Source organism: Molossus molossus, unplaced genomic scaffold (genome assembly GCF_014108415.1).
Source record: "Molossus molossus isolate mMolMol1 unplaced genomic scaffold, mMolMol1.p scaffold_m16_p_19, whole genome shotgun sequence".
In the NCBI taxonomy this organism is placed as follows: Eukaryota; Metazoa; Chordata; class Mammalia; order Chiroptera; family Molossidae; genus Molossus; species Molossus molossus.
This window is the reverse complement of record NW_023425354.1, coordinates 11,847,868-11,869,762: the sequence shown is the minus strand read 5'-3', so window position 1 is coordinate 11,869,762 and position 21,895 is coordinate 11,847,868. Positions and strand designations below refer to the sequence as shown.

General features: G+C 45.8%; 1 protein-coding gene across 7 annotated transcripts in view; it reads right to left on the bottom strand.

The window, feature by feature from the left end:
* The window catches only part of PITPNC1 (phosphatidylinositol transfer protein cytoplasmic 1), a 227,088-nt gene that overhangs the window by 87,792 nt on the left and 117,401 nt on the right, over positions 1-21,895 (bottom strand). For 5 of the 7 annotated variants that reach the window (XM_036267860.1, XM_036267866.1, XM_036267864.1 and 2 more), the window contains exons 2-4: positions 18,519-18,667; positions 3,845-3,933; positions 2,904-2,911 (exon numbers count right to left, since the gene is read on the bottom strand). In XM_036267860.1, coding sequence (XP_036123753.1) covers positions 2,904-2,911; positions 3,845-3,933; positions 18,519-18,667 — 246 coding nt within the window. Of the gene's footprint in view, positions 1-2,903; positions 2,912-3,844; positions 3,934-18,518; positions 18,668-19,331; positions 19,467-21,895 lie in introns of all 7 variants that reach the window. The other 2 variants (XM_036267859.1, XM_036267865.1) reach the window with 1 other exon arrangement.

The window sequence follows — 21,895 nt, the reverse complement described above, 5'->3', positions numbered from 1 at the left end:
GGCTGGGCAGAAGGAAAGGCCAGGGGTCTCTCGGAAACCCTGTGGCCTACACAGGAGACAGGCTCAGGCCTGGGGGCTGTCAGGAGAGCCCGTGGGAGGGCTGCCTTAGGGAGCACATCCCCGTGGGGTGCCTTGTCAGGAAACATGATGTTTGTCCTGTTGCATTCTGTTTTGAGAACCTCAGTTCGTTTAACACAGTCTTAAGAAATGAACACACAATCATTAACTGTTTCTCAGACTTCATTCAATTAATCAAGGTACTGTCATGAGCTTATGGAGAGTAATGCCATCAGTTCTGGGTCAAGTCAAAGCGACCTCATTCGAAGGCTTACCAGGCATATAACTGCCTTGGTGTAGTTACAGGGTCAAGATTACATTTCAAACGAAAAGTCCAGGCACAAGCTTTCGCAGAAGCACAAAACGGGATTCTATCAGAGAGCAATAAAATTAAATGCTATCCTAGACAATTAGTACCATGAGTCTAATAACTACAGCCCAAACTTGTCGAGGCACCAAAATATAGTCCCACTTATTTGCCCAAAGAACTCCCATTTTTGTGATGGCAGCTTCTACCACTGCACATAAATAATAACAATGAACATTTATTTTATTTTATTTAAAAAATATATATATTTTTTATCCTCACCCAAGGACTTTTGTCCATTTTTGTTCAGATAGAGTGGGAGGGAGAGAGAGGAAGACAGAGAAAGAGAGAGTGAAACATCGACATGAAAGGGACACATCGAGTGGCCGCTTCCCACATGACCCCAACCAGGGCTGGGGATGAACAGCAACCGAGGTACGTGCCATTGACTGGAATCAAACCCGTGACTCATTGGTCCATGGGCCGATGCTCTAACCGCTGAGCCAAACTGGCCAGGGCACAATGAATATTTATTTACTGAGCATTTACCATGGACCAAGGACCAGGCTGAGATTTTATATGGATTATTTAACAGAATCTTCATATCACCCTCGTGAGAAAGGGTAATACATTTCCCCCAGTTGCAGATGAGGAAATGGAGGCTTAAAAGAAAAGAATGTGCCCAGCCAGTGTGGCTCAGTGGTTGAGCATTGACCCATGCACCAAGAGGACGCCAGTTCGATTCCCAGTCAGGGCACATGCCCAGGTTGTGGGTCCGATACCCAGTGGGGGGCATGCAGGAGGCAGCCAGTCGATGTTCTCTCTCATCGATGTTTCTCTCTTTCCCTCTCCTTTCCTCTCTCTCTTAAAAAAATTAATAAAGAAAAAAAAAGAAAAGAAAGAAAGCAATGTGCACAACTGAGAACGAGGATTCAGAAGATTCCAAAGCCTTCCCCTTGAGGATCGTGCAATTGTTAGAAGCCAAGGAACTGGGGGCTTGTGTTCATGGGGAACCATTTAATTGCTTGTTATGTACAGATGTGCTAATAGCGTTCTATACATCACGTCAGAGGTTGGCAAACGACAGCCTGGGGGCCAATCTGGCCTGTTGCCTGGGCAAATATGACCATGCCAATATCTTTACGTATTGTCTGTGGGCGCTTTCACAGTGACAGAGACCGGCCCACAAAACAGAAATTATTTACCATATGATCCTTTATAGCAGAAGCTTTCTTACCCCTATGTCAGACCACTGAATCCTGCTACCAAGAACAGTATAAAAGAGGGATTAGCCCCATTTTAGAGATGAAGAAACTCAGGTGCAAAGAAATTAAGCTGCTTGTTCTAGAGTTGTGGTTCCCTTGCTTCCAAAATGTGAAATTTACATTTTGCCATAGAATTGCCCGTTTTTGAAGTTATGGACATTAGACACTTTAATGTCCAAGAACGAGGAATGTAATTTATTCCAGTTTTCAGTGACACACACTTAATTTTATGAAAAACTTTGAGTATCAGTTCTATTTTTTAATTTTGCAAAGAACAAGTGAGAACACAGTCATTGACCAGCATGAAGTTCAGAACTGGCTCTTGGGAGTCACCCACTTAAAAACTTCAGCCACTAAGCGGCAGAGCCAGGGGACACTCAGGCCAATCAGCTCCAAAGCTGGTGATACTTCTGCTGTATCTGTTTGGACTATCTGTCTTTGATTCATGCATTCCTTCAATTCAATAACTATTCGTTAAGTTATGAATTCACAAATTCACTGAGAATGAACTCATTCATTCAGTAACCATTCATTGAGCATCTACTATGTGCAGAGTATGAATCATTTTTATCCACTTCTCTCTCACAATCCCTCTTTCCTTCGGTGACTGTGATTAAGACCAAAAACTAAGCTCCATCACAGTTCAGTTAACCATTTTCTTGTTATGACAGTCTGACCTGTTGGCCATTGGGGAAACAATCCAATGGAAATACCACAACACAGTATATTTTAGGGTCTTTTTTTTTTTTTTAATGGAAGTAATGGCTCGAAAGGCTCTTAGGGCAAGAAGAAATTAAATGATTTTATCAAACTACAAAGACTGTCCAATCCAGAGCTCTTAGGAAAATAGTTTGAACGTACATCTTTCTCATTTCAAGGTACTCCTATAAGGAGAACCACAGCCTTTAAGTATAAATGCCATCTTCCACTGATAACTACCATTGTCTCTTTAATACCACGTTTCTAGAACCTGTTCTTATGTACAGTGAACTATCACAAGTAGAGCAGTTAAGCTATTTAAAAATACAAGCAAAGTTAATTATGTAAAGCAACTCTCAAGGCATTTTAAATTAACACTCATATTCTGGAACACGAGAGCATTCAAGTTATTACATCATATATAACTATGTAAGAGCCAACATTTAAAGATTTCTGATTCTGAATTATTCCCCTATATTTTTATTACATTTATAAGATGAGAAGTACACAAGGGAAGTTCCAATTAATCAACTTATTGTATGCTGAATTTTTAAAAATGATTAAATAAAACTTACTGTGTATTCTGGTCCCAGAGGTTCATTTGGACAAGAGGGAAAAGAAAAAAGAGAAAAATGATTTAGATAATTTATATGCGATATAAGACCATACAACTAACATATAACAGTGCAATATAATTATTTAAAATGTGGTAAAGAAACTTTCCAAAAATTAAACTTTCATAAATACTGAATGTTTCCATTTTTTCTCTTGAAACTCTTTCATACTGTACGTTGGTGGTTGGTCGGATAAGGACTGTAAGACAAGATTCAATTAGCCTATGGGTTTGTGGCTAATTAAAAACCAAAGAGTTGGCATTGTAAAAGCAGAATTAAAGACTAATCGTTCTAGTAGAGCATTTCATTAACCACACATGAAATCTTTTAAGTGGAAAAGCAGCTTTCATAACCAATAAGAAGAGCTTTTTATGATGATATTCAAGTGGGATCTTGAATTTCCATGTGTTTCAGGGCAGGAACTAAGCCTTCTAAATTTATGGCCACGATTTCTAGTTTACTATCAGCATAGAGGTTACCTCAATGTAGTTTGGGACAGAGGGACCCAACAGAATCTTTTACATAAATTATAGTCAAGGTGTTCTTTGGGGGGCGGGGGGGATAAAGGGAGGACTATAAAACAAACAAATCAAAATAAACAAACCACACCCCCAAATTACTGAGAAATCAGAAAGCAATAAGGATAATGAAACCTCTAGAAATGTCACTAAAAGAGCGTCACTTTTCTTCTCCAAAAGCTATTCTCGACACTCACTTTAAGGAGGAAAGTGAAATTGTTTAGCTTAAAACCCCCACCCCCTGCTAGGAAGAGCTATGACCTAAAAGGATGTTAGGGGTCTCCCACAAGTCTCTGCTGGGATAACAAACCCGAATTCGGTGAAATCTGACCACTGTTCTGTCTTACTGCCACATGTAACATACCAGCTGCACAGTGAACTTACCTGTAATCGTGTAAGGATAATAGTTCCAAGCCTTCTCCGTAACATAAAATATTTTGGGAACAACAGCTCTGGCCCAACTAGGCAGTTTGCTAAAAGAAAGAAAGAAGAAAAGGCAATCAGAGTGTGTCCAGAGCCTCGCTTTGCCGCCACATCTTTCGGGACACACTGAGAGCTCCGAGGAGCTCCGAGGTGGACTTCTGTCTGCAGCCGCCTCTTCCCCAGGCCCCGGTCTTCCGCATGGTTCACTGTGTCCCCTGCATAGTCACGTGTTCTTCAAATGTGTGAAGGCAGAGGTTACAGCCTGGTGTGGGGGCCTCACAGGGCCATAAGCCTGTGCTCTTAGACTTCATTTACAAGGACATGAGAATTCATGGCTGGGAGGGGTTACGTTTAAAGGGTTTGGCCAGCCTGGCCTTTGTCTACCAGGCATGATAGGGCAGGAGTAGTATGAAGGGATGTTTAAATGCAAACACTGGGGGAAAGGGGCAAATGTTAGAGCCAGACGTCACTTTAACAATCCAAACGAGCCATGTTTTGAAAGTGGACCAAACCAACAGAGTAGCAATGTTAGGGATACAAAGGGAAACAAAAGGTAACTCCTTGGTGAACGTTGTCGGTTAACTTTTGTCTCCTCCAAGACATAGCCACATCCTAACGTAGGAATTGAACCTTATTTGAAAATAGGGTTTCGCAGGTGTAATCCAGTTAATGGTCTGCAGGTGAAGTCTCCGAGGTCCGCGATGGCCACGGGAAGATGCAGGCGGACACTGAACGGAGCGAGGCAGCGACACGCCGAGGACTGCCGCACACCCAGCGCCGGGAGAGGGCAACGGAGTGTCTCCCTCGGAGTCCCAGCAGGAACCAACCCTGCCGACACCTTGATTTCAGACTGCTGGCCTCCAGAACACTGAGAGGACAAATCTGTGTCATTTTCAGCCACCCAGTTTTCGGCAATTCATCGCCACGGCGCTGGAAACAGCACACGCTGACAGAGCCGATGACAGAGCCGCGCCTCTGGGGCAGGGACCCAGGCAGGCATGTGCAGAACACAGATCCGTGAAACAAAGCAAACCCAAGCACACCGGTCCCAAGGCCTTTTGTAAACCAAGGGCTAATTAAGTTTTGTTTGCCTTCAGAGGCAAACTCGCCAGCATAGGACAGGCCCAGAGGCTTCCTTAAAAATTGTATTTAAATATATATTCCTTAACTATGTCTGCACGATTTTATTTCCCCCCAGCAGTGCACCCTAGGGTTTCTGTCTTTCCAGATACTAGCATTCTGTTTGTTTCCTTTCTGGTACCCACAGCTCGGGGTCTGGGACGCCGCGGTCTAGGTGCAGCGGCCCAGCTCGGTGACACAGACGCTGGCTCCCGAGGGCCGCGGGCTGGCGGCACAGGCTCCGCGAGGCAGCTCTGAATTCCAAGCTGCTGTAACCAGGAAAGGGGGGGCGTCACGCTTCCAGAACCCCAAATCCCCAGTCCCTCCTGGACACGGAATGAAATGACAACCAGAGCCAGTAAAATACTGTGTACCTTGTATGTCTTCTCTAATTGTTTCTGACAGTATCCAGGACCTGCTCTTTAAAAGACAAATACGTATTTTCAATGGCTGGCCAGTTGGACCTAACCCAAAGCCCTGGGCCATTCATCAGGGTTAAAACAGAGGGGACATGAGTGCTCCCCTGAGCCAGGGGAGTGACGCAGACGCTGTTTCAGGTGGGCTGGGGGACAGAGCCCGCAGCTCTGGAATGACAGCCATTCTTCCCGCTGCTCCCCTGCAGAACCGCTCAGTCCTCGGAAATCGTCGCTGCGGTGGCTGCTCATTCAACTCACACTCACACTGCTCGGGAGGAAGGCTGCTTCCCGACGGGTTCACAGCCTCTGCCATGATTTACTCTTTCAGTCCCTGAAGAGGAAGAAACCTGGGGCCAGTCGCATATGGGAAGACTGACTGCAGAGGGCCCTCTTGAGGGAAATGGTCACAAGCTAAACTCGCCCTGGGTTCCTTCCCTCTCTTTTGCTCCCAACCCCAGAACGATATGGCGATGGGTAGTGTAGGAAGAAGTGGGGTCTACTCATAGGCAAGTGATTGTCTTGTGCTTTTAATGGACCAAAACAGGATTACAGGGCCTCCCCAAAGTAGGCCAGGCATGGTGGAGCTTAGACAAAGGGCCCACTCTCCTTGGTCTTCCTTGGGGAGGGGTTCCATCTACACCACACCCTCCCTGGATCCATTAGGTCCTCAAGTATGGCACTCTGAGACCCAAGTACCCTCCTTCCATAATTCATTCCCTATATTATTTTAAAAGCCTCCCAGCAGGAGCACATTCCTAAGCAGCAAGCATTTTCTGGAAGGAAGATGAAAAACACTGGCAATTTGCCATTCGCATTGAGATTGTTCTTATTTGTAGATGGTCAGAGTCTGGAATCCTTTTAGCTGTTTCATTCACGAACTCTTGCAGGATCCACAGCACTAGTCAATTACCTTTTCCAATGAGACACCCTGAAAAACACAATCATTTAGCCAAGGTGGTTGGTACGATGTTATGCGACTCTTGTAATGAGTGTGGGGAAGGCCCTTCTGGTACAAACCATTTCCCAGGTGCAGGGGCATCTGCAGCACGTTCTAGGATTCGTCAGTGGAAACATATATATATGTTCTACTCCTCACCCAAGGACATTTTCCCATGAATTTTTAGATAGAGTGGGGAGGGAGGGAGAAAGAAAGAGAGAGAAACAGCAATGTGAGAGAGACACATTGTTGGTTGCATCTCGCACGACCACAAACAGGAAGGGAGATCAAACCTGAAACCGAGGTATTTGCCCTTGACCGGGAATCGAACCCAAGACTCTTCGGTCCATGGAGCCGACACTATAACCACTGAGCCAAGCTGGCCAGGGAAGTATAAGTATTTTTAAGCCCATGAACAGACCTTCTCTCAGACCCTCATTTCCTCAGAGCGCATCACCATTCAAATCATTTTTGTCTGAGAAAGTGAAATTTCGTTTGCTCTGCAGTAATGATTTATCGGGGCTGCTAACAAAAGTGGGATTAAATTAGACCCCACCGCTGCTGTCACCTTCGTGATGCATCCTGTCACACAGCCTACAGTTCTAAGGAGAAGTCTGTCACTCAAACTCACTACTAGGTGTCAAACAAGAATCTCTCTTCCAGAAAGGCGGCGTAGCTCTAATCATGCTACCTTGTCCGCTGGCCAGGGCCGAAGCTCCCAATGGCCCACTCGCCAGAGCACAGGTTTGGAGACAATGAGGGAAAAGATGGACGTTTGTTTCTAAAGCCTTTACAGTATTACAAAGCATGCTGCCGTGGAATGAGACTGTGTTTCCCCAAAGGCCTTCGTCAAAGATAGACTTTTCAAAACACTTCGTTTCTTACTTTTAATCCTGAGTCTGATATAGAACGTATCAATGGCACCTAGCTGAGGGGCCCACCCTTCCCAGTCTGCATGGACTGTCCTGGTTACAGCAATGGAAATCCCACAAGCTAAACTCCTCAGTCCTGGGCAAACTGGGGTGGCAGGTTGGCTGGTCATCCGAAAGCAGTAATTCTCAGAGGGGGTTGGGGTTTGGATTTTGCCACCCTCCGGCGGGGGGGGGGGGGGGGGGGGCCGGCACATTTGGCAAAGTCTGGAAATATTGATGGAGGTCACAACTGGGGGGAGCTGGGTGGAGGGATGCTGCTGGCATCTAGTGGGTAGAGGCCTGAGTTGCTGTCCAACACCCTCCAATGCACAGGACAGTGCCCACAACATAGAATTATCTGGCCCAAATATTAACAGTGCCAAGACTGAGAAACCCAGCCCTGGACAGAAAGGAACATAGTCACTGCAACCTTCATATATTCCCCAGATTCCCTAAGTCACACGCGACCTGATAAGGCGGCGTGGCTCAGTTGGTTGGGAATCATCCCATGCACCAAAGGGTCGCTGGTTTGATTCCCGGTCAGGGCACTGCCCGGGTTTTGGGTTTGGTCCCCAGTCGGGGTGCATGCAGGGTGCAACAGATAGATGTTTCTTTCTCTCTCTCTCTCTTTCTCTCTCTCCCCTATTTTCTCTCTCTAAAGTCAATAAAAACAAAACAAAACAAAAAATAGACCCCATGGGCAGGCTACCTAATCTGAACTGGTCTCAGGTTGAGAGTATTTACCTACTTCATGAGGATTTATGGAACTAAAACATATCCCTCCATTAGAAGCTTCTGGCATTTTATAATCCAGATTATCACCATGTCTCTCCCTGACATCTCATCTCACTTCAGGATTTATGCAGGTTTGGGATTGTTTTTTGGCCCTGGGAGGTCCTATACATCATCAGGCCAAATGTGGTCTAAATGGAGTCTAATCTCATTTTCTCAACAGGGATCAGAATGACGATCGTCTGAACTGGAAAGCTTGCACTTCACCATTCCCAGAAGCAAGACAGTCCTTCCGCGTTCACGACAGGGCCGCGCTTGGGATCTTCCCGGCACAGCGCCCCTGAGCTCTGTCACTTGTGCTGAGATGACGCGCACACAGCCGCGGCCCGCTTAAACGGCTTTAAAAGGACTTAGCTGCCTTCATGTCCTCATTTCCCACTGGCCCAGGAGGGATGCTCTGACCTTTCGTTTCTTCTTGTGCCCAAACCTGGCATTTGACAATTTTTTGATAATAATCAATTGCTCCTATCCAATTTCACATAATTTCGGGTCTTTAAATATCTTCTGCAGCTGCTGGGCTTTAGTACTTTCTCTTCTTAATGGTTTTTCTGGCTGGTCTCGTAGTTCTGCTCTTTAATGGAATTCTTTCCATGGCAGTGAAGACTGGGGCCATCAGCTGTGACAGGCAGGGCTGCCTGACGTGGCTGCCACTGCCCCGCTCCCCACTGAGAAGGCCGCTCTGTGCTGGGATTCCGGGGAGAAGCCTGTCTGGTGCAGGTTCTCGGGGGGCTCTGCTTGGGCAGTGTGAGGGGAACGTGGCCAGCATGCTATGCGGAGCCCAGAGGAACAGGCCACCTGTGTCAGCATCATCCGTCACGGAACCAAGACGGGAGACCGCTCAGCTGGCTGCGAAGACCACAGCCAGGCCTGAACATTCTGTTTCTGAGATTTCCCTCGGGAGTAGTTGAGGGGGCAGAAAGAGGATGGGGCTTGTCAGTGTGAGAAGCCTGGCATGGTCTTAAGAACTGAGATGGGGACAGAACAGAAAGCCATGGACAGAAAAGTTTGTCTGCAAGAAGTCCCTTACATGCTCTGTTGGTCCCAGTATGTATGTATGTGTGTGTGTGTGTACACATATATATACACACACACACATATATAATATCTATTAACTATTAATTATATAACTTACTTAATAGTATATCCAATGTATATTTATACAAAAGAGTAAACATTCTAAAACATGCCATTTTTACCTGCTGTGACTATTGTACACTGTCTGGCACTCCCAACCAGATGCGAGCCCCGCCAGGCAGAGATCTTTGTTCTGCTCACGGCTGCATGCCCAGAACCTAGAACGGTGCCTGGCACATGGCACAGAGCAGATGCTCAATAAATATTTTCCAAATGAATGAAGACTGTATCTGGATAATGAGAAGCCAATAATGACCTTGAAGAGTCTTTAAAAATAGCATGGACACAAGCTTCTGAGGTCACAATCTCTGGCTCTGACACTTTTCTATGACCCATTGCCGACGTGGCAGATTCTCCCAAAGCCACACGAGCTCTGGGTACTGGACTCTTACTCTGGGGAAGATGTGGGAGAAGACGAAGAATTGTGAAAGGCAGACCCAAGCATGGCAACAAAGCTCTATCAATGAGCTGGTAGGCAGAGCGACCAGCTAGTGGCTTTGCTTGTCTAGTTAAATAGGATTCATGGCTTATGGAAGCTGTACCTTCTCCTACCCAGAGCCACTCAAGGCCAGGAGAGGTTGCCCTGCAAGGCAAGAGCCACGTAGCAGCAGAAATGTTTCTCTGTGCAAATCGACTGAGGCATTAGGAGGAATCACTGTTGGAAGCTGGCAACCCTCCCTGACTGGCAGCTGCCAGCACAGCTAATTAACCCAGCAGCCGTGGTGGGGAAGAACATGACTGAAAAACAAGCCTAAAATAGGCTTCATCTTCTCTCCACCCCCACCCCGATTCCCTCTCCTCATGGGCTTCAATGGGAAGGGATTGGAGAGGTGAAATAAAAGGGGACAGAAGTAAAGCCCCACCCTCATAGGATTCTGGGCTACAGGTATGATTTGGAATCACTATTCCCGAGTTTGATGAGTATCTTGCCTCCTTTCCCTGACACCAGGATTTTTGAAGACAAGCCAAGAAACCACTTACTGGGTTAACTAACCTGGATCAAAGGATAACCACCAAATGTACTAATGTATTGGCACTAATTAATGTTCTAAATTTATTAGGCAACCGCCGAAATGTACTGTGCACCCAACAGTGTCTCGGACGTTGTAGGAGGGGCCAGAGGCTAGAGCAACCCCACCATCCCTGGGAGATGAGAGCAAGTAATTACAGGACAAATGGCACTTATGAAAGATGCTATACCAAGTCGAAAAATAGGCAAAGGACTTCAAAAGGCAATTCTCCAAAGACATACATGGCCAATGGGCACATGAAAATATGCTCAATATCACCAGACATTAGGGAAATAAATGCTCATCAAAACCACAAGATTCCACTTCACAGCTACTGGAATGGCTGCAATCAAACAGACAGACAACAACAAGTGTCGCTGATCATGTCGAGAAATCAGGACCCTCATATGTTGCTGGTGGGGATACAAAATGGTGCTGTGCTTTGGAAAACAGTTGACACTTCCTCTCCCCACTCAGAGGTAGCTCAGGCTTGGACTGGAAGCTCACTGGGATGCTTGTGTTTGGGGTTTGGGGGTTAGTGGTAAAATGAAAAAAGTGACATTTTGGACCTACTCATGGCAACCATGAGAGTGACAGCAAAATGGAACAACAGTCTGATTCTCATGGCTGCTGCTCTTGGCCTCTTGAAGCCCCCCACTGTTAAGCCTCCAGATGACTGTGTGGGCCACTAACGTCCTTCCATGAAACGTCCTTTTTGCTCAAGACAGACTCAGAGAGTAGGTCCTCGCTACACAGGCTTTGAGTATTTTCAGTACCTTTAAGAGTTGCTTTGGATAATAAGTTAAAAAGCAATTTCTGAATCAGATTTGGCTTATTTTGCCAGCTCACGAATTTAGGGCCATGGGACAATGATGTTTCTCTGTGTAAATTAGTCAACAGGCCCTGGAGCATCTTCGCTCGTCCCGGTCCAGCTCCCAGAGCCCAGTCCCTGTGGTCGGGGGAGGGGTCCACGCATGGCACAGTGGTCTAAGCACTATTTAGAGCTGAAGACATTTGAGAATCAACAGTTGTTTTCTGAACTTCCCTTATCTGCCCAAAAGTAGAGCCTCCTGAAAGAATTCGACTGTCATCAAAACCACAAGATGCTGCTTCCCAACCAGGGCAGATGGACTCCTCTTGCCAGGAACCAGAGGTAAACACCAGGAGAAGAAATGGTCTAAACAGACATTCTCACAAGACTATCATATCTGCTATCCATTCTCTTGAGGCCACGCTTATGTTTCATAAAGGCCCCTCATCTTCCCATAAGTGCCTCTTCTCTCCCTCCTTTTCCCCTATTAAGATGGGATGGCCCAGCTGGTGTGGTTCAGGGGTTGAGAATCGACCCATGAACCAAGAGGTCGCCAGTTCAATTCCCGGCCAGGGCACATGCCCAGGTTGTGGGCCAAATCCCCAGTCGATGTTCTCTCTCATCAATGTTTCCATCTCTCTCTCCCTACTCCCTTCCTCTCTCTCTAAAAGCAATAAAGAAAAAAAAAATTTTTTTTTTTTTTATCATCACCAGAGGACATTTTTCCATTTTTTTTTTTGTTCAGGTAGAGTGGGAGGGAGAGAGAGGAACAGAGAGAGAGAGAGAAACATCGATGTGAAAGGAACACATCGAGTGGCTGCCACCCGCACAACCGACCAGGGCCGGGGACAAACCGCAACCGAGGCACGCGCCCCAAGCGGAACCGAACCCGGGTCTCTCAGGACCGCAGGCCGACGCTCCAACCGCTGAGCCAAACCGGCCAGGGCTAGGAAAAAATATATATATATTTTTTAAAGGTAAATAAGCCCCAAATTCTAACCACCCAAGTCACATTTTCTGTGCTCTCGTGCACATAAAATTTTATTTTCCACTAATCTGTCAGTTTCTGTTTAATTCGCTGGCCCCCAGTCACTAACTCTAAGTGGGTTGAAGCACTTTTCCTCTGTGAGACCACTCATAAGATGGGTAGATGGACTCACAGATACTGGAACCAGTCAGACTAGGACCGTGCTTTGATCAGGAGGCCAGGACCAAATCTAATTGATTATGGGATTCCCTCCAAAACCCGAATGATTTGTTGCATAGGTTCCAATACCCATTTAATGAATTACAATTACGAAACAGCCTCGCCCACAGGGCAGTCCCAAGACCTGTGTCTGCAGGACATGGGTCAAGTTGAGGTGAGTTAACTCGTCGAGTTTGTAACCTCAAAGCAATAGGTTTGGTTTTCTTGTATGATTATGGAAATGCTTGCTATTTTATAGTATGTCCCATATCAATTTTCTTTCTTTCTTATTAAATCATAATTGTCCTGCTTCTAAGAGATGCACGCCTACTCTTCCAAATATGCCCAGAACCTTTAAAAAAATTATTTTTTCCTTTATTGATTTTAGAGAGAGAGGAATTGGGATGGAGAGAGAGATAGAAACATCAATGAGAAATAACATCGATTGACTGCCTCCTGCACGCCTCCCCGGCCCCATGGGGATCGGGCCCACAACCTAGGCATGTGCCCTGACCGGGAATCGAACCGGCTCTCTCTCGGTGCATGGGTTCATGCATCAACCACTGAGCCACACTGGCCAGACCAGAACCTTTTAAATGATAAGAGGATGAGTCTAGTTTAGATTTGCACAAAGGGAACTATAAGTACGTTATCCCTGTACCTCAGTGGCTCCTCATTTATGGGTGCTGGAGGGGAGTCAGGATATGTCTGAAGCATACTTGGAGTATAGAAAATCCAAGTTGAAAAGCAGCTGAAAGGTTGTCCAGTTTAACTGCCTAGTTGATGTTGAATCTGCTCAGGGACAGCCTGAAGACCGGAGTGCTCATGCTCAAGCACCCCCAGTGACAGCATGGGTGACCATAAGGTACCTTAATGTGCTCAGATGACTTGCATACTGAGGTTTCTTCCTTAAAGGGAGCCGAAGCCCCTTTCCTGGCATTTCTCACCCATTGGTCTTTGTCCAAGTGGCCCTCCTGGGGTCTTACAGAATACATAGCCCTGACTCTTCTCCCCCGACTAAACCAGTATCCAGTTTTGTCTATTATCTAGCTTTTTTGGGTTAAACATTCTTGGTTTCTTCAGTCATTTTCCACCTCACTTGGATTTCTAATCCTAAAATTCACATGAACAATTTTAGAAAAAAAAAAAACAAATAGGAAGGACTCGTCCTACCAGATATCAAGGTTCTTTATAGAGCTATAGTAATTAGGAATTTTAGGATTATAGTCTCTAATTCTATTTTAAAAACAACCCTGTTGCCATTTTAATTAGACGTGTATTAAATTTATAATTGATTTGGGAATCGATGGCAACTTTATAACATAGTATTTCCCATCCAAGAACATCGCCGTTTGTCTAGGGTTTTTAAAATGTCCTCCACGGCCCTGGCTGGTTTGGCTCAGCAGTTAGAGTGTTGACCTGCAGTCTGGAGAGACCCGGGTTCGGTTCCCGCTAAGGGCATGAACCTCGGTTGCAGTTTGTCCCAGGCCCTGGTTGGGTCGTGTGGGTGGCAACCACTTGATGTGTCCCTTTCACATTGATGTTTCTCTCTCTCTCCCCCTCCCACTCTATCTAACCAAAATATCGAAAAATGTCCTCAGGTGAGTGTGGGAGACATTTTGCATGGCATCAATTTTGTTATAATCTGCTCTGCCATCGCCTGCTCCAAGGCAGGATATCTCTGCATTCTGCATTTCTTTATCTCTGTATTTTGCATTTCTTTAAGTAACCATTTACTCATCAGCCAGTCTTTACTGACCTTTTGTTCCTTTTGTAGTATTTCCTAGAATTGCTTCCGGCAAGCCTGGTGCTTGGCAACAGGTGCTTCTTGCCCTATATATTGTATGAATTACCCCTGAATAAATGAGACTTGATCAGAATCCTGTCTTGTCTCCATTTCTCGTGTCTCTTGTCCCTCCTCATCCTCACTCCCCCTCTAGAGTCCTCGTTGATCGACCTGCGGGCCGGGTCAGGTGAGGATGGATAAATAAATAAATAAATAAATAAATGTCCTCCACGAATATTTTATCTCTTTCTCTATTCTGTGTATCTTGTCGATTTGTTACTGGGTAACTTCAACTTTCTTTTTTCTATTGTAAGTGGAATTTAAAAAATTTATACTTTCCATTTATTGTTGCTGCTATAAAATACTGCTAGTGGCATTTTAAAAAATGTTTTTAATGGTTTTTAGACAGAGAGGAAGGGAGAGAGAGAGATAGAAATATCGATGACAAAGAAACATTGGCTGCCTCCTGCACGCCTCCTACTGGGGATTGAATGGGGACCTCTCAGTCCATGGGACTGAGCTCAATCCACTGAGCCACATGGGCCTGGCTGCTAGTGACTTTTTTATATGGATTTTTATACCCAATAATCTTGCTGAATTTTCATATGGATGTTAACAGTCAAGGATAAATCTGATTCAAGTCATGACTTATTAGTGCTATTACACTCTGAGGTATCTGATTTGCTAATGTTTTATATAGGGTTTCATGTCTATGTTCTTCACTGAGATGGGTCTGTAAGTTTCCTTATTTGTACTGTTACTGTTCAGTTTTGTAGTCAAGACTCACATGCTAGGTGCTATTCACGGACTTCCCAGCAGCCACCATTCATTTACCCCCTTGCTCAGAAGCAGATCCTGCCTCCCTTCAACATCTTCCTCTTTTTATTGGAAGGAAAAATCTTATATCTCCTTGGCTGGCACTAGGTCGTTTGGCCACGCTTTGCCAGCTGCAAAGGTGGCTGGCAAGGTGGGCATCTTGACATTTTCAAGACATGAATTATTTAGGAACGTTTACTTTTCTAAATGATGAAAAACATTTTTTTGTTATCCTTTTTTTTTTTTTTTTGTAATCAGCCAACAGGATATACATGATACTGATTTTCTGATATTTGCTGCGATTGATTTCTGGCTTGGTTTGCAGTCAGGTTTTGTACATTTCATGTGTGTTTGAAAAGCATTAATGTATTAATGTCCACTAGATCAAGCTTGTCATTCTGTTGTTTACACCTCCTCTGTGCTTGGTAAATTGTCTTTCTACTTTATCTGTCAGTCTGTTAAATTGATATTATGTTATAATTTCCCACTACAGCTGTGGCCAGTGTGCTCAGTGGTTAGAGTGTTGGCCCTTGGACCAAAGGGTCTCAGGTTCGATTCCTGGTCAAGGGGACATAACTGGGCTGCAGATCAGGGCACGTGTAGGAGGCAACCAATAGATGATTCTCTCTCGCAGTGATGTTTCTCTCTCTCCTTCCCTTCCTTCCTTCTACTTTTATTAAAAAAAATCAATGGAAAAAATATCCTTGGGTGAGAATTAAAAATAAAAATCTCCCACTATATCTTTAGGCTACTTATGATTTTGTCAGTGTTGCCATATATTTGTTGGTCTAGGTTGAGATTTAGGATTTAACTCCCATAACTTGACTGTGACCACTGATAGATTTAGATTTATCTTGCCATCAAAACTTGTTTTCTAGTTATGCTTTTTGCAGCATTCTATTTATTCTTCCTCTGCCTTCTATTGGACTCACCAAGTTTTCTCTTGGAAGTTTTATATTGTTCAACGGCTCCTTCAGAGGTCACCATTACATTTTGAATATGTACACTTGCCTTTAAAGAATTTATTTATTTTTTAAAAAATATTTTTATTGATTTTTTTAGAGAGAGAAGAAGGGAGAAAGAAATGGAAACATCGATGTGAGAGAGAGAGAAAGGGATCTACTGGCTGCCTCCTGCACACCCCCTTTTGGGGATTGAGCCCACAACCTGACTGGGCATGTGCCCTGACTGGGAATAAACCGGGACCTCTCAGTCCACAGGGTGATGCTCAATCCACGGCTCTAAACCAACTGGGCTTGCTTTAAAGAATTTAAATGAATCAGCATCTCCCTCCTTTTCCTAAACAACTTAGCGACTTACAGTGTTTTTTACCATAATTACTAACTCTCATCTTCTGCTACTACTACCTATTATTTAAACTCCACAAGTATACCCCAATTACTCATTATTAATATTTTTAAAACAATCTATGCTCATTCAGATTTGTCCAGATGTTTATCAACTTCTTGTTTATTATTACTTCTAGATCTTCCCCCCACCCTTCCTTCTTGGGTTCAATTTCCTTTTCCTTCAAGTACATCCTTTCGTAGCTCTTTCAATATTTGTCAAAAATGGTTTTTATGCAAGATTCTCCATCCCACCTGCGCATTTGAATAGGCCAAGGCCACATATCTTGTCCTCTGATGGGCACAACACCTCCTAGATATCAGGCCTGAGCTTAGTTCTGACAGTGTCTGGCTTCCCTAACATCAATCAGCTCATCAGTTTCCCGTTCTGGTTTGAGTTTCCTCTTCATTTCTTGTACCTGAGGATTTCCCTTTCTTTGTTTGGAACTCTACTTTATATTGTTATATTTCATCCTGTGTTTGTCATACGAGGTGGGGGAAGGTCCACATTAATCTTTTCAGTTCCTATTCCTGGAAATCCAGATATTCTATTTATAACAAATTTCCCTCTTACTGATGTTTATTATTCTCCTTTAAAATAAATACCATATATTTTGATAGAGAACACAGACATGACAAAGACAGCTGGACACTTCTTGTTGCATTCCAGGAGAAGTGACCAAGTTCTCTAAAATTTTTCTTGAATCTGGTTAATAGAGAACATTCCCCAGGTAATAACCTTGGAAAATGCAATTGACATGAAATTTTCTGTTGATCTGTACCTGTTTTCTTACATCTCCGTCACTTCTCTTTGCGCTACACAGATGATCCCTGCTCAAAATTTGAATTATATCGTCCACACTAACAAGCCAAAACAGCATTTTTTTTTCTTTATTGATTTTAGAGAAAGAGGAAAGGACTGGGAAAGAGAGAAAGAAACATTGATGAGAGAGAACATCGACTGGCCGCCTCCTGCATGCCCCTCACTGGGGATTTGGCCCACGACCTGGGCATGTGTCCTGACTGGGAATCGAACCTGTGACCTCTTGGTGCGTGGGTTGACGTTCAACCACTGAACAACACCGGCCAGGCCAAAGCAACATATTGAGAAAAGTTGTCTCAGTTAGGAAACCATCCTCAGGTGAGACCTGGAGCTCAGCTACTCCTGCAAATCAACAGGAGTTCAGTTGGAGGCTCAACTGGTTCCACACCCTGGGAATTCACAGCTATAAGTTGATGAACAGGAGAATCTAATTTGCATTTCACCATGACTCAGGAGTTCCTGGTACTGCACCCCTAGGCAGACTGAAACATGCTGGTTTACTCAGCCCAAGGCCTTTACCGTCAGGATATGGGCCTGAGAGATTTCCACACACCTAGAGACAGGACCCAAACTCTCTGTCAGGACAGAACAGTTGACTTCAGCCTGTCAGAGGGTGGAGACCAGGTGAGAATGGAGGAATCCAAATACGGCTGGACTCAGAAACATCTGAGGGTGGTCAAAGCACGGACGATGGTTCCGTGATTAAACCGGGGGACTGCCCATCTATTGTGTCAGAAATGCTTTCTGAATAATCATGTAAGGGCCAATGGGAGAGGCTGTACGTGGGGGAAAAGTATTCATGGAAATGATAGCAAAGACTAGACTGGTCATACGCTGGTTCACTACAGTCGACAGTTACCTTCAGTAAAATATATTCCACGTGGCATGTGACCACAAATTTCTGACCCAGGAGAGAAGTGAAAGGAAGAAAATGGGCTGGAGTGGGGGTGCGGAACGGAGAGAAGATCAAATAAGCACTGATAATCAATCAAGCTATTTGTGGTACGAAATGGCCAGAAATTAAAGACTGCATTTTGCAAAGCAGAAATGGTAGTCCTGATCAGTGCTGCTTTGCCGTCCTCAAATTTCTACCCTTCCAAAGCAAGGGTGACCACCTCCACCTTGGGAAGGATGGGTCCACTTGAGAAATGGAAGCCACCTTAGCATCGCACATCATACTTCGGTCACAGGGGACTGGTTCGTTTTTGTCAATTCCCTCTGCAGACACCTGAGTGGCCACCTGGCAGAAAGTGGAAATCTCACCAAGTCCAGGCCCCAGTGGCACGCTGCCACCTCCAACACCTCTACACCTTGAAGGCAAAGCCACCTTCTCCTAAGCTAACCCCGAATCAAGGGAGAAGACAAAGTCCTTCAATCCTTAACATGTGATTTCATTGTCATCTGTTACTCAAGGGGCGGGAACGTGCCTCTTCATAAAATGCGGTTGAGGACTATTTTGCAGAAAGCAAGGGGTTCTGCTGGGGGGCGGGGGCAGGGGCTCCCGTGTGGCGGGGGGGCGCAGGTGCGACGCCAGCGGCCGCCACTCACCTGTTGAGATACACGCGCTTCTCGGTGAACTGCCCGTTGCCGTGGTGCGGGTCCTCGAAGGGCTCGTTCTGCACGACCTCCACCCCTTCCCCTCGGTCGCTCTGTTCGTGGCTGTGCTTGCTGATCATGTACAGCTGTCCGATTTTGTACTACAAAACACAGAGACAGAGGTCAGCCGGCCGCTTGCCTTCGAGAACACCCCTCCCCCATCAACAGCCCGCACACACCAAACATCAGCACTTTCCGCTCAAAGGAGAGCAGACCCGTGGGCCTGATGTTCCTTTGCTCTGGAGCGAAGAGGACAGCGAGCCCTGAGCTGAATGTACAAACGACATGTTCCTGTGAGCAGTCTACATCACCTTGGCGATCGCCTTGGGGTTGCCAGCCCACCCACCCATGGGTAGCAGCAGGGGGTGGGAGCGGGGAGTCTGCCTTCTCACTCATGCCCTACAGGGATAAGCGGAGCGAAAGTCTGATTTTTCTCAGCAAAACACAGGCCAGGGTGTGCTCTTTCTGCATTGCTGGGCACAAGAGGATTAGATGTCACCTGTCCCTTCCATCACCTCCTGCAAAGTCCAAACTCTCCCGGAGGGCTCTGTCCTCTAGAACGCAGGTGTCAAAGATGGCTGGACACTAGGGTCGCCTGGAAGCTTTTCAAAACTCCAGATGCCCAGGCCCCACCAGAGTGAAACCTGTGTTCTGAGGCTGATCCACAAGGAGGAAAGTCTACATTATCTTTAACTACTTTTTATCCAATTCCATTAATGGCGTGGAGCCTTCCGGCCTGGGGAGTCAGAAGCCGTATGTGCTTACATGAAAGTAATATGGAATAGCCCAGAATATGAGCAGTCTCTGGCCTGTCTTCATTCTCAGGCTGTCCCTTCCGGCCTCTGAAATCCCTGCGGCCGGCAGGCATTCTTCACCCACTGAACTTCCAGGATGGCAGAACTAATTTAATTGAGAAAATAAAAAGAGAGGAAGGAGGGAAGCAAGAGTCAGAAGCAGGACAGTGCCACCCTGCTGTGGTCCTTCTGACAGACTCACACACAGTGATGTCACCATCAAGGCCCCTGGGAAGGGAGGGGGGAAAGGATCCTGTGTCTGCAGCAAGCTAGTGGCAATTCTGGGTTGTTCCCAAAAGAGCCCAGGCCAGCAAGGATGCAGGTCTCTGGTCGACATGCATGAGAGAGAGAAAAAGATTTTAAATTAAGGAGGCTGGTGAAATGTACAAGTCAACAGTGCGATCCGTTCCAAAGCTGCGAGGACACGTCAGAGATCCCGCTTTCTCTCCGAGGCAGGTGCAGGGAGGGGAGTGGGAAGAGAATCTGAAAGGCCCTGGTCTGAGGCCAGCCCGAGGGACCAGGCCCAGTAACCATGACAATGACGGCAGAGGGTGGCTGGGTCTTCTCAAAGCCCAGTGCTTTCTCTCTGTGCCACACCCCTCCCTAGAATGGTCAGCATTTAAAATGCCCTTTATAAAATGTTTTTAAAGGGAATTTATTGGGATGGCATTGGTTAATAAAATTATATAGGTTTCAAGTGTACAATTATGTCATATATCACCTGTATTATTGTATTGTGTGTTCACCACCCCAAGCCAAGGCTCCTTCCATCACCATTTATCCTCCCTTACCCTCTTCTATTAAAATACTTTTAACACGAGTGTATGTGTGCTTGGGAGGAGGGGGAGCTCTGAGGATAAGAGCAGGAAGAAGAGAGAGGAAAATCAAAGGTAAAATCTATTTTTAGCACTGGCTGGCTTGGCTAAGTGGTTAAAGTCTTGGCTGGGAGACTGAAGAGTCACAGGTTCAATTCCTGGTCAAGGGCACATACCTGGGTTGCAGGTTTAAACCCCAGCCCGGTGGGGGTCATGTAGGGGGCAGCCAATCGATGTGTCTCTCTCATATCGATGCTTCTCTCTCTCACTCTCTCCCTCCCCCTTCCACTCTCTCTAAAAATCAATGGAAAAATATCATCAGGTAAGGATTAACAACAACAAAAATCTATTTTTAAAACAGTTTCTGGGATCAGAAACATGACTTGGCTTCCCCTTAATAAGTCCCTACTCTTACTTTAACTCACAAACACTAACATTCTCTCCAGGAGGACAGTAAGAAAAGCTTACAGATCAACAGCCGACCTCAAGCAGAGGGGGACATGAGCCTATAACACAACACTCAGCTGCCCAGGGGCAAAGATTTTGCTGGCAGCTGTTTTGTACTTGGTGTTCAAAAAGTAAGTATTTACCTACAATAAAATATTCAGGTACAAAAGGAAATCAAGGGCTGACACAGTACTGCTTAATGGGTGTTGTAGGTTGAAATGTTTCCCAAAATTCCTATGTTGAAGTCCCAGTAACTCAGAATGTGACCTTATTTGAAGGCAGGGGCTTCACAGAGGCAATCAAGTCAAAATGAGGACTTCAGAGTAGACACTAATTCGATAGTGCTCATGTCCTTATACAGAGAGGGAAATCGAACAGACACACACAGAAAGATGAGGTGAATCAACGCAGAGAGAGGATGGCCATCTGCAAGGCAAGGACCTGGAACAAATCCTCCCTCACAGCCTTCAGAAGGAACCCACCCTGCCTGCTCACACCTTGATCCTGGACTTCCAGCGTCCACCACGGCGACACCATTAGAGTCTGGTTGTCGAAGTCACCAGCGTGTGGCGCTTTGTTCCAGAAACCCTAGGAACTCATCCAGTGGGTGTGGGCCGGGGTTCTTTTTAGGGTCATGAAAGTGTTTTGGATCTGGATAGAGGTGGTGGTTGCACAACACTGTTATAGGCTAGATGCCACTGAATTGACTTTAAAATGAGTAATTTTATGTTATGTGATTTTCACCTCAATTTTATTTTTTCACAGTGTTGACTCCACTTCTGAAGCAGTTTCCCCTAAACCAAAATTCTGTCAAGGACTTCAGTGGTGCGTTTGGCAGAAGGGACATGTCTACCACTGGATGGTCTTCAGGAGCTCCAGCTCACATTTGAACAATATATGGGATCAAGGACAATGACACAGAAAAGCCATTAGCCAGACGTGAGTCAGCCTGACTGTGCTCAGCTCAAGGGCTTCCTGCTCCGGGAGAGGGGAAGGGGCGGAGGCAGCCTGCAGCTGGTCCCCGGTGCTCAGAGGAGGGCCTGGCGGCCTGGCCTCATTGGTCATTCCAGGGGCTCCGGAATGAGCTAGTGCAGGGCAGGCATCGGCCTTAGCTCAGGAAGATAGCATCAGTCTGGGGCAACCCACTGACGCTGGATGCAGATGCAGGTGACATGGCAGGGCGGAGGCACTCAAGCCCAGACGCAGATGCTCAAGGGCTCTGCAGCGTCACTTCTTTCCTTCCCGAGCAAATCAGCCGGCTCGTCCGATGGCC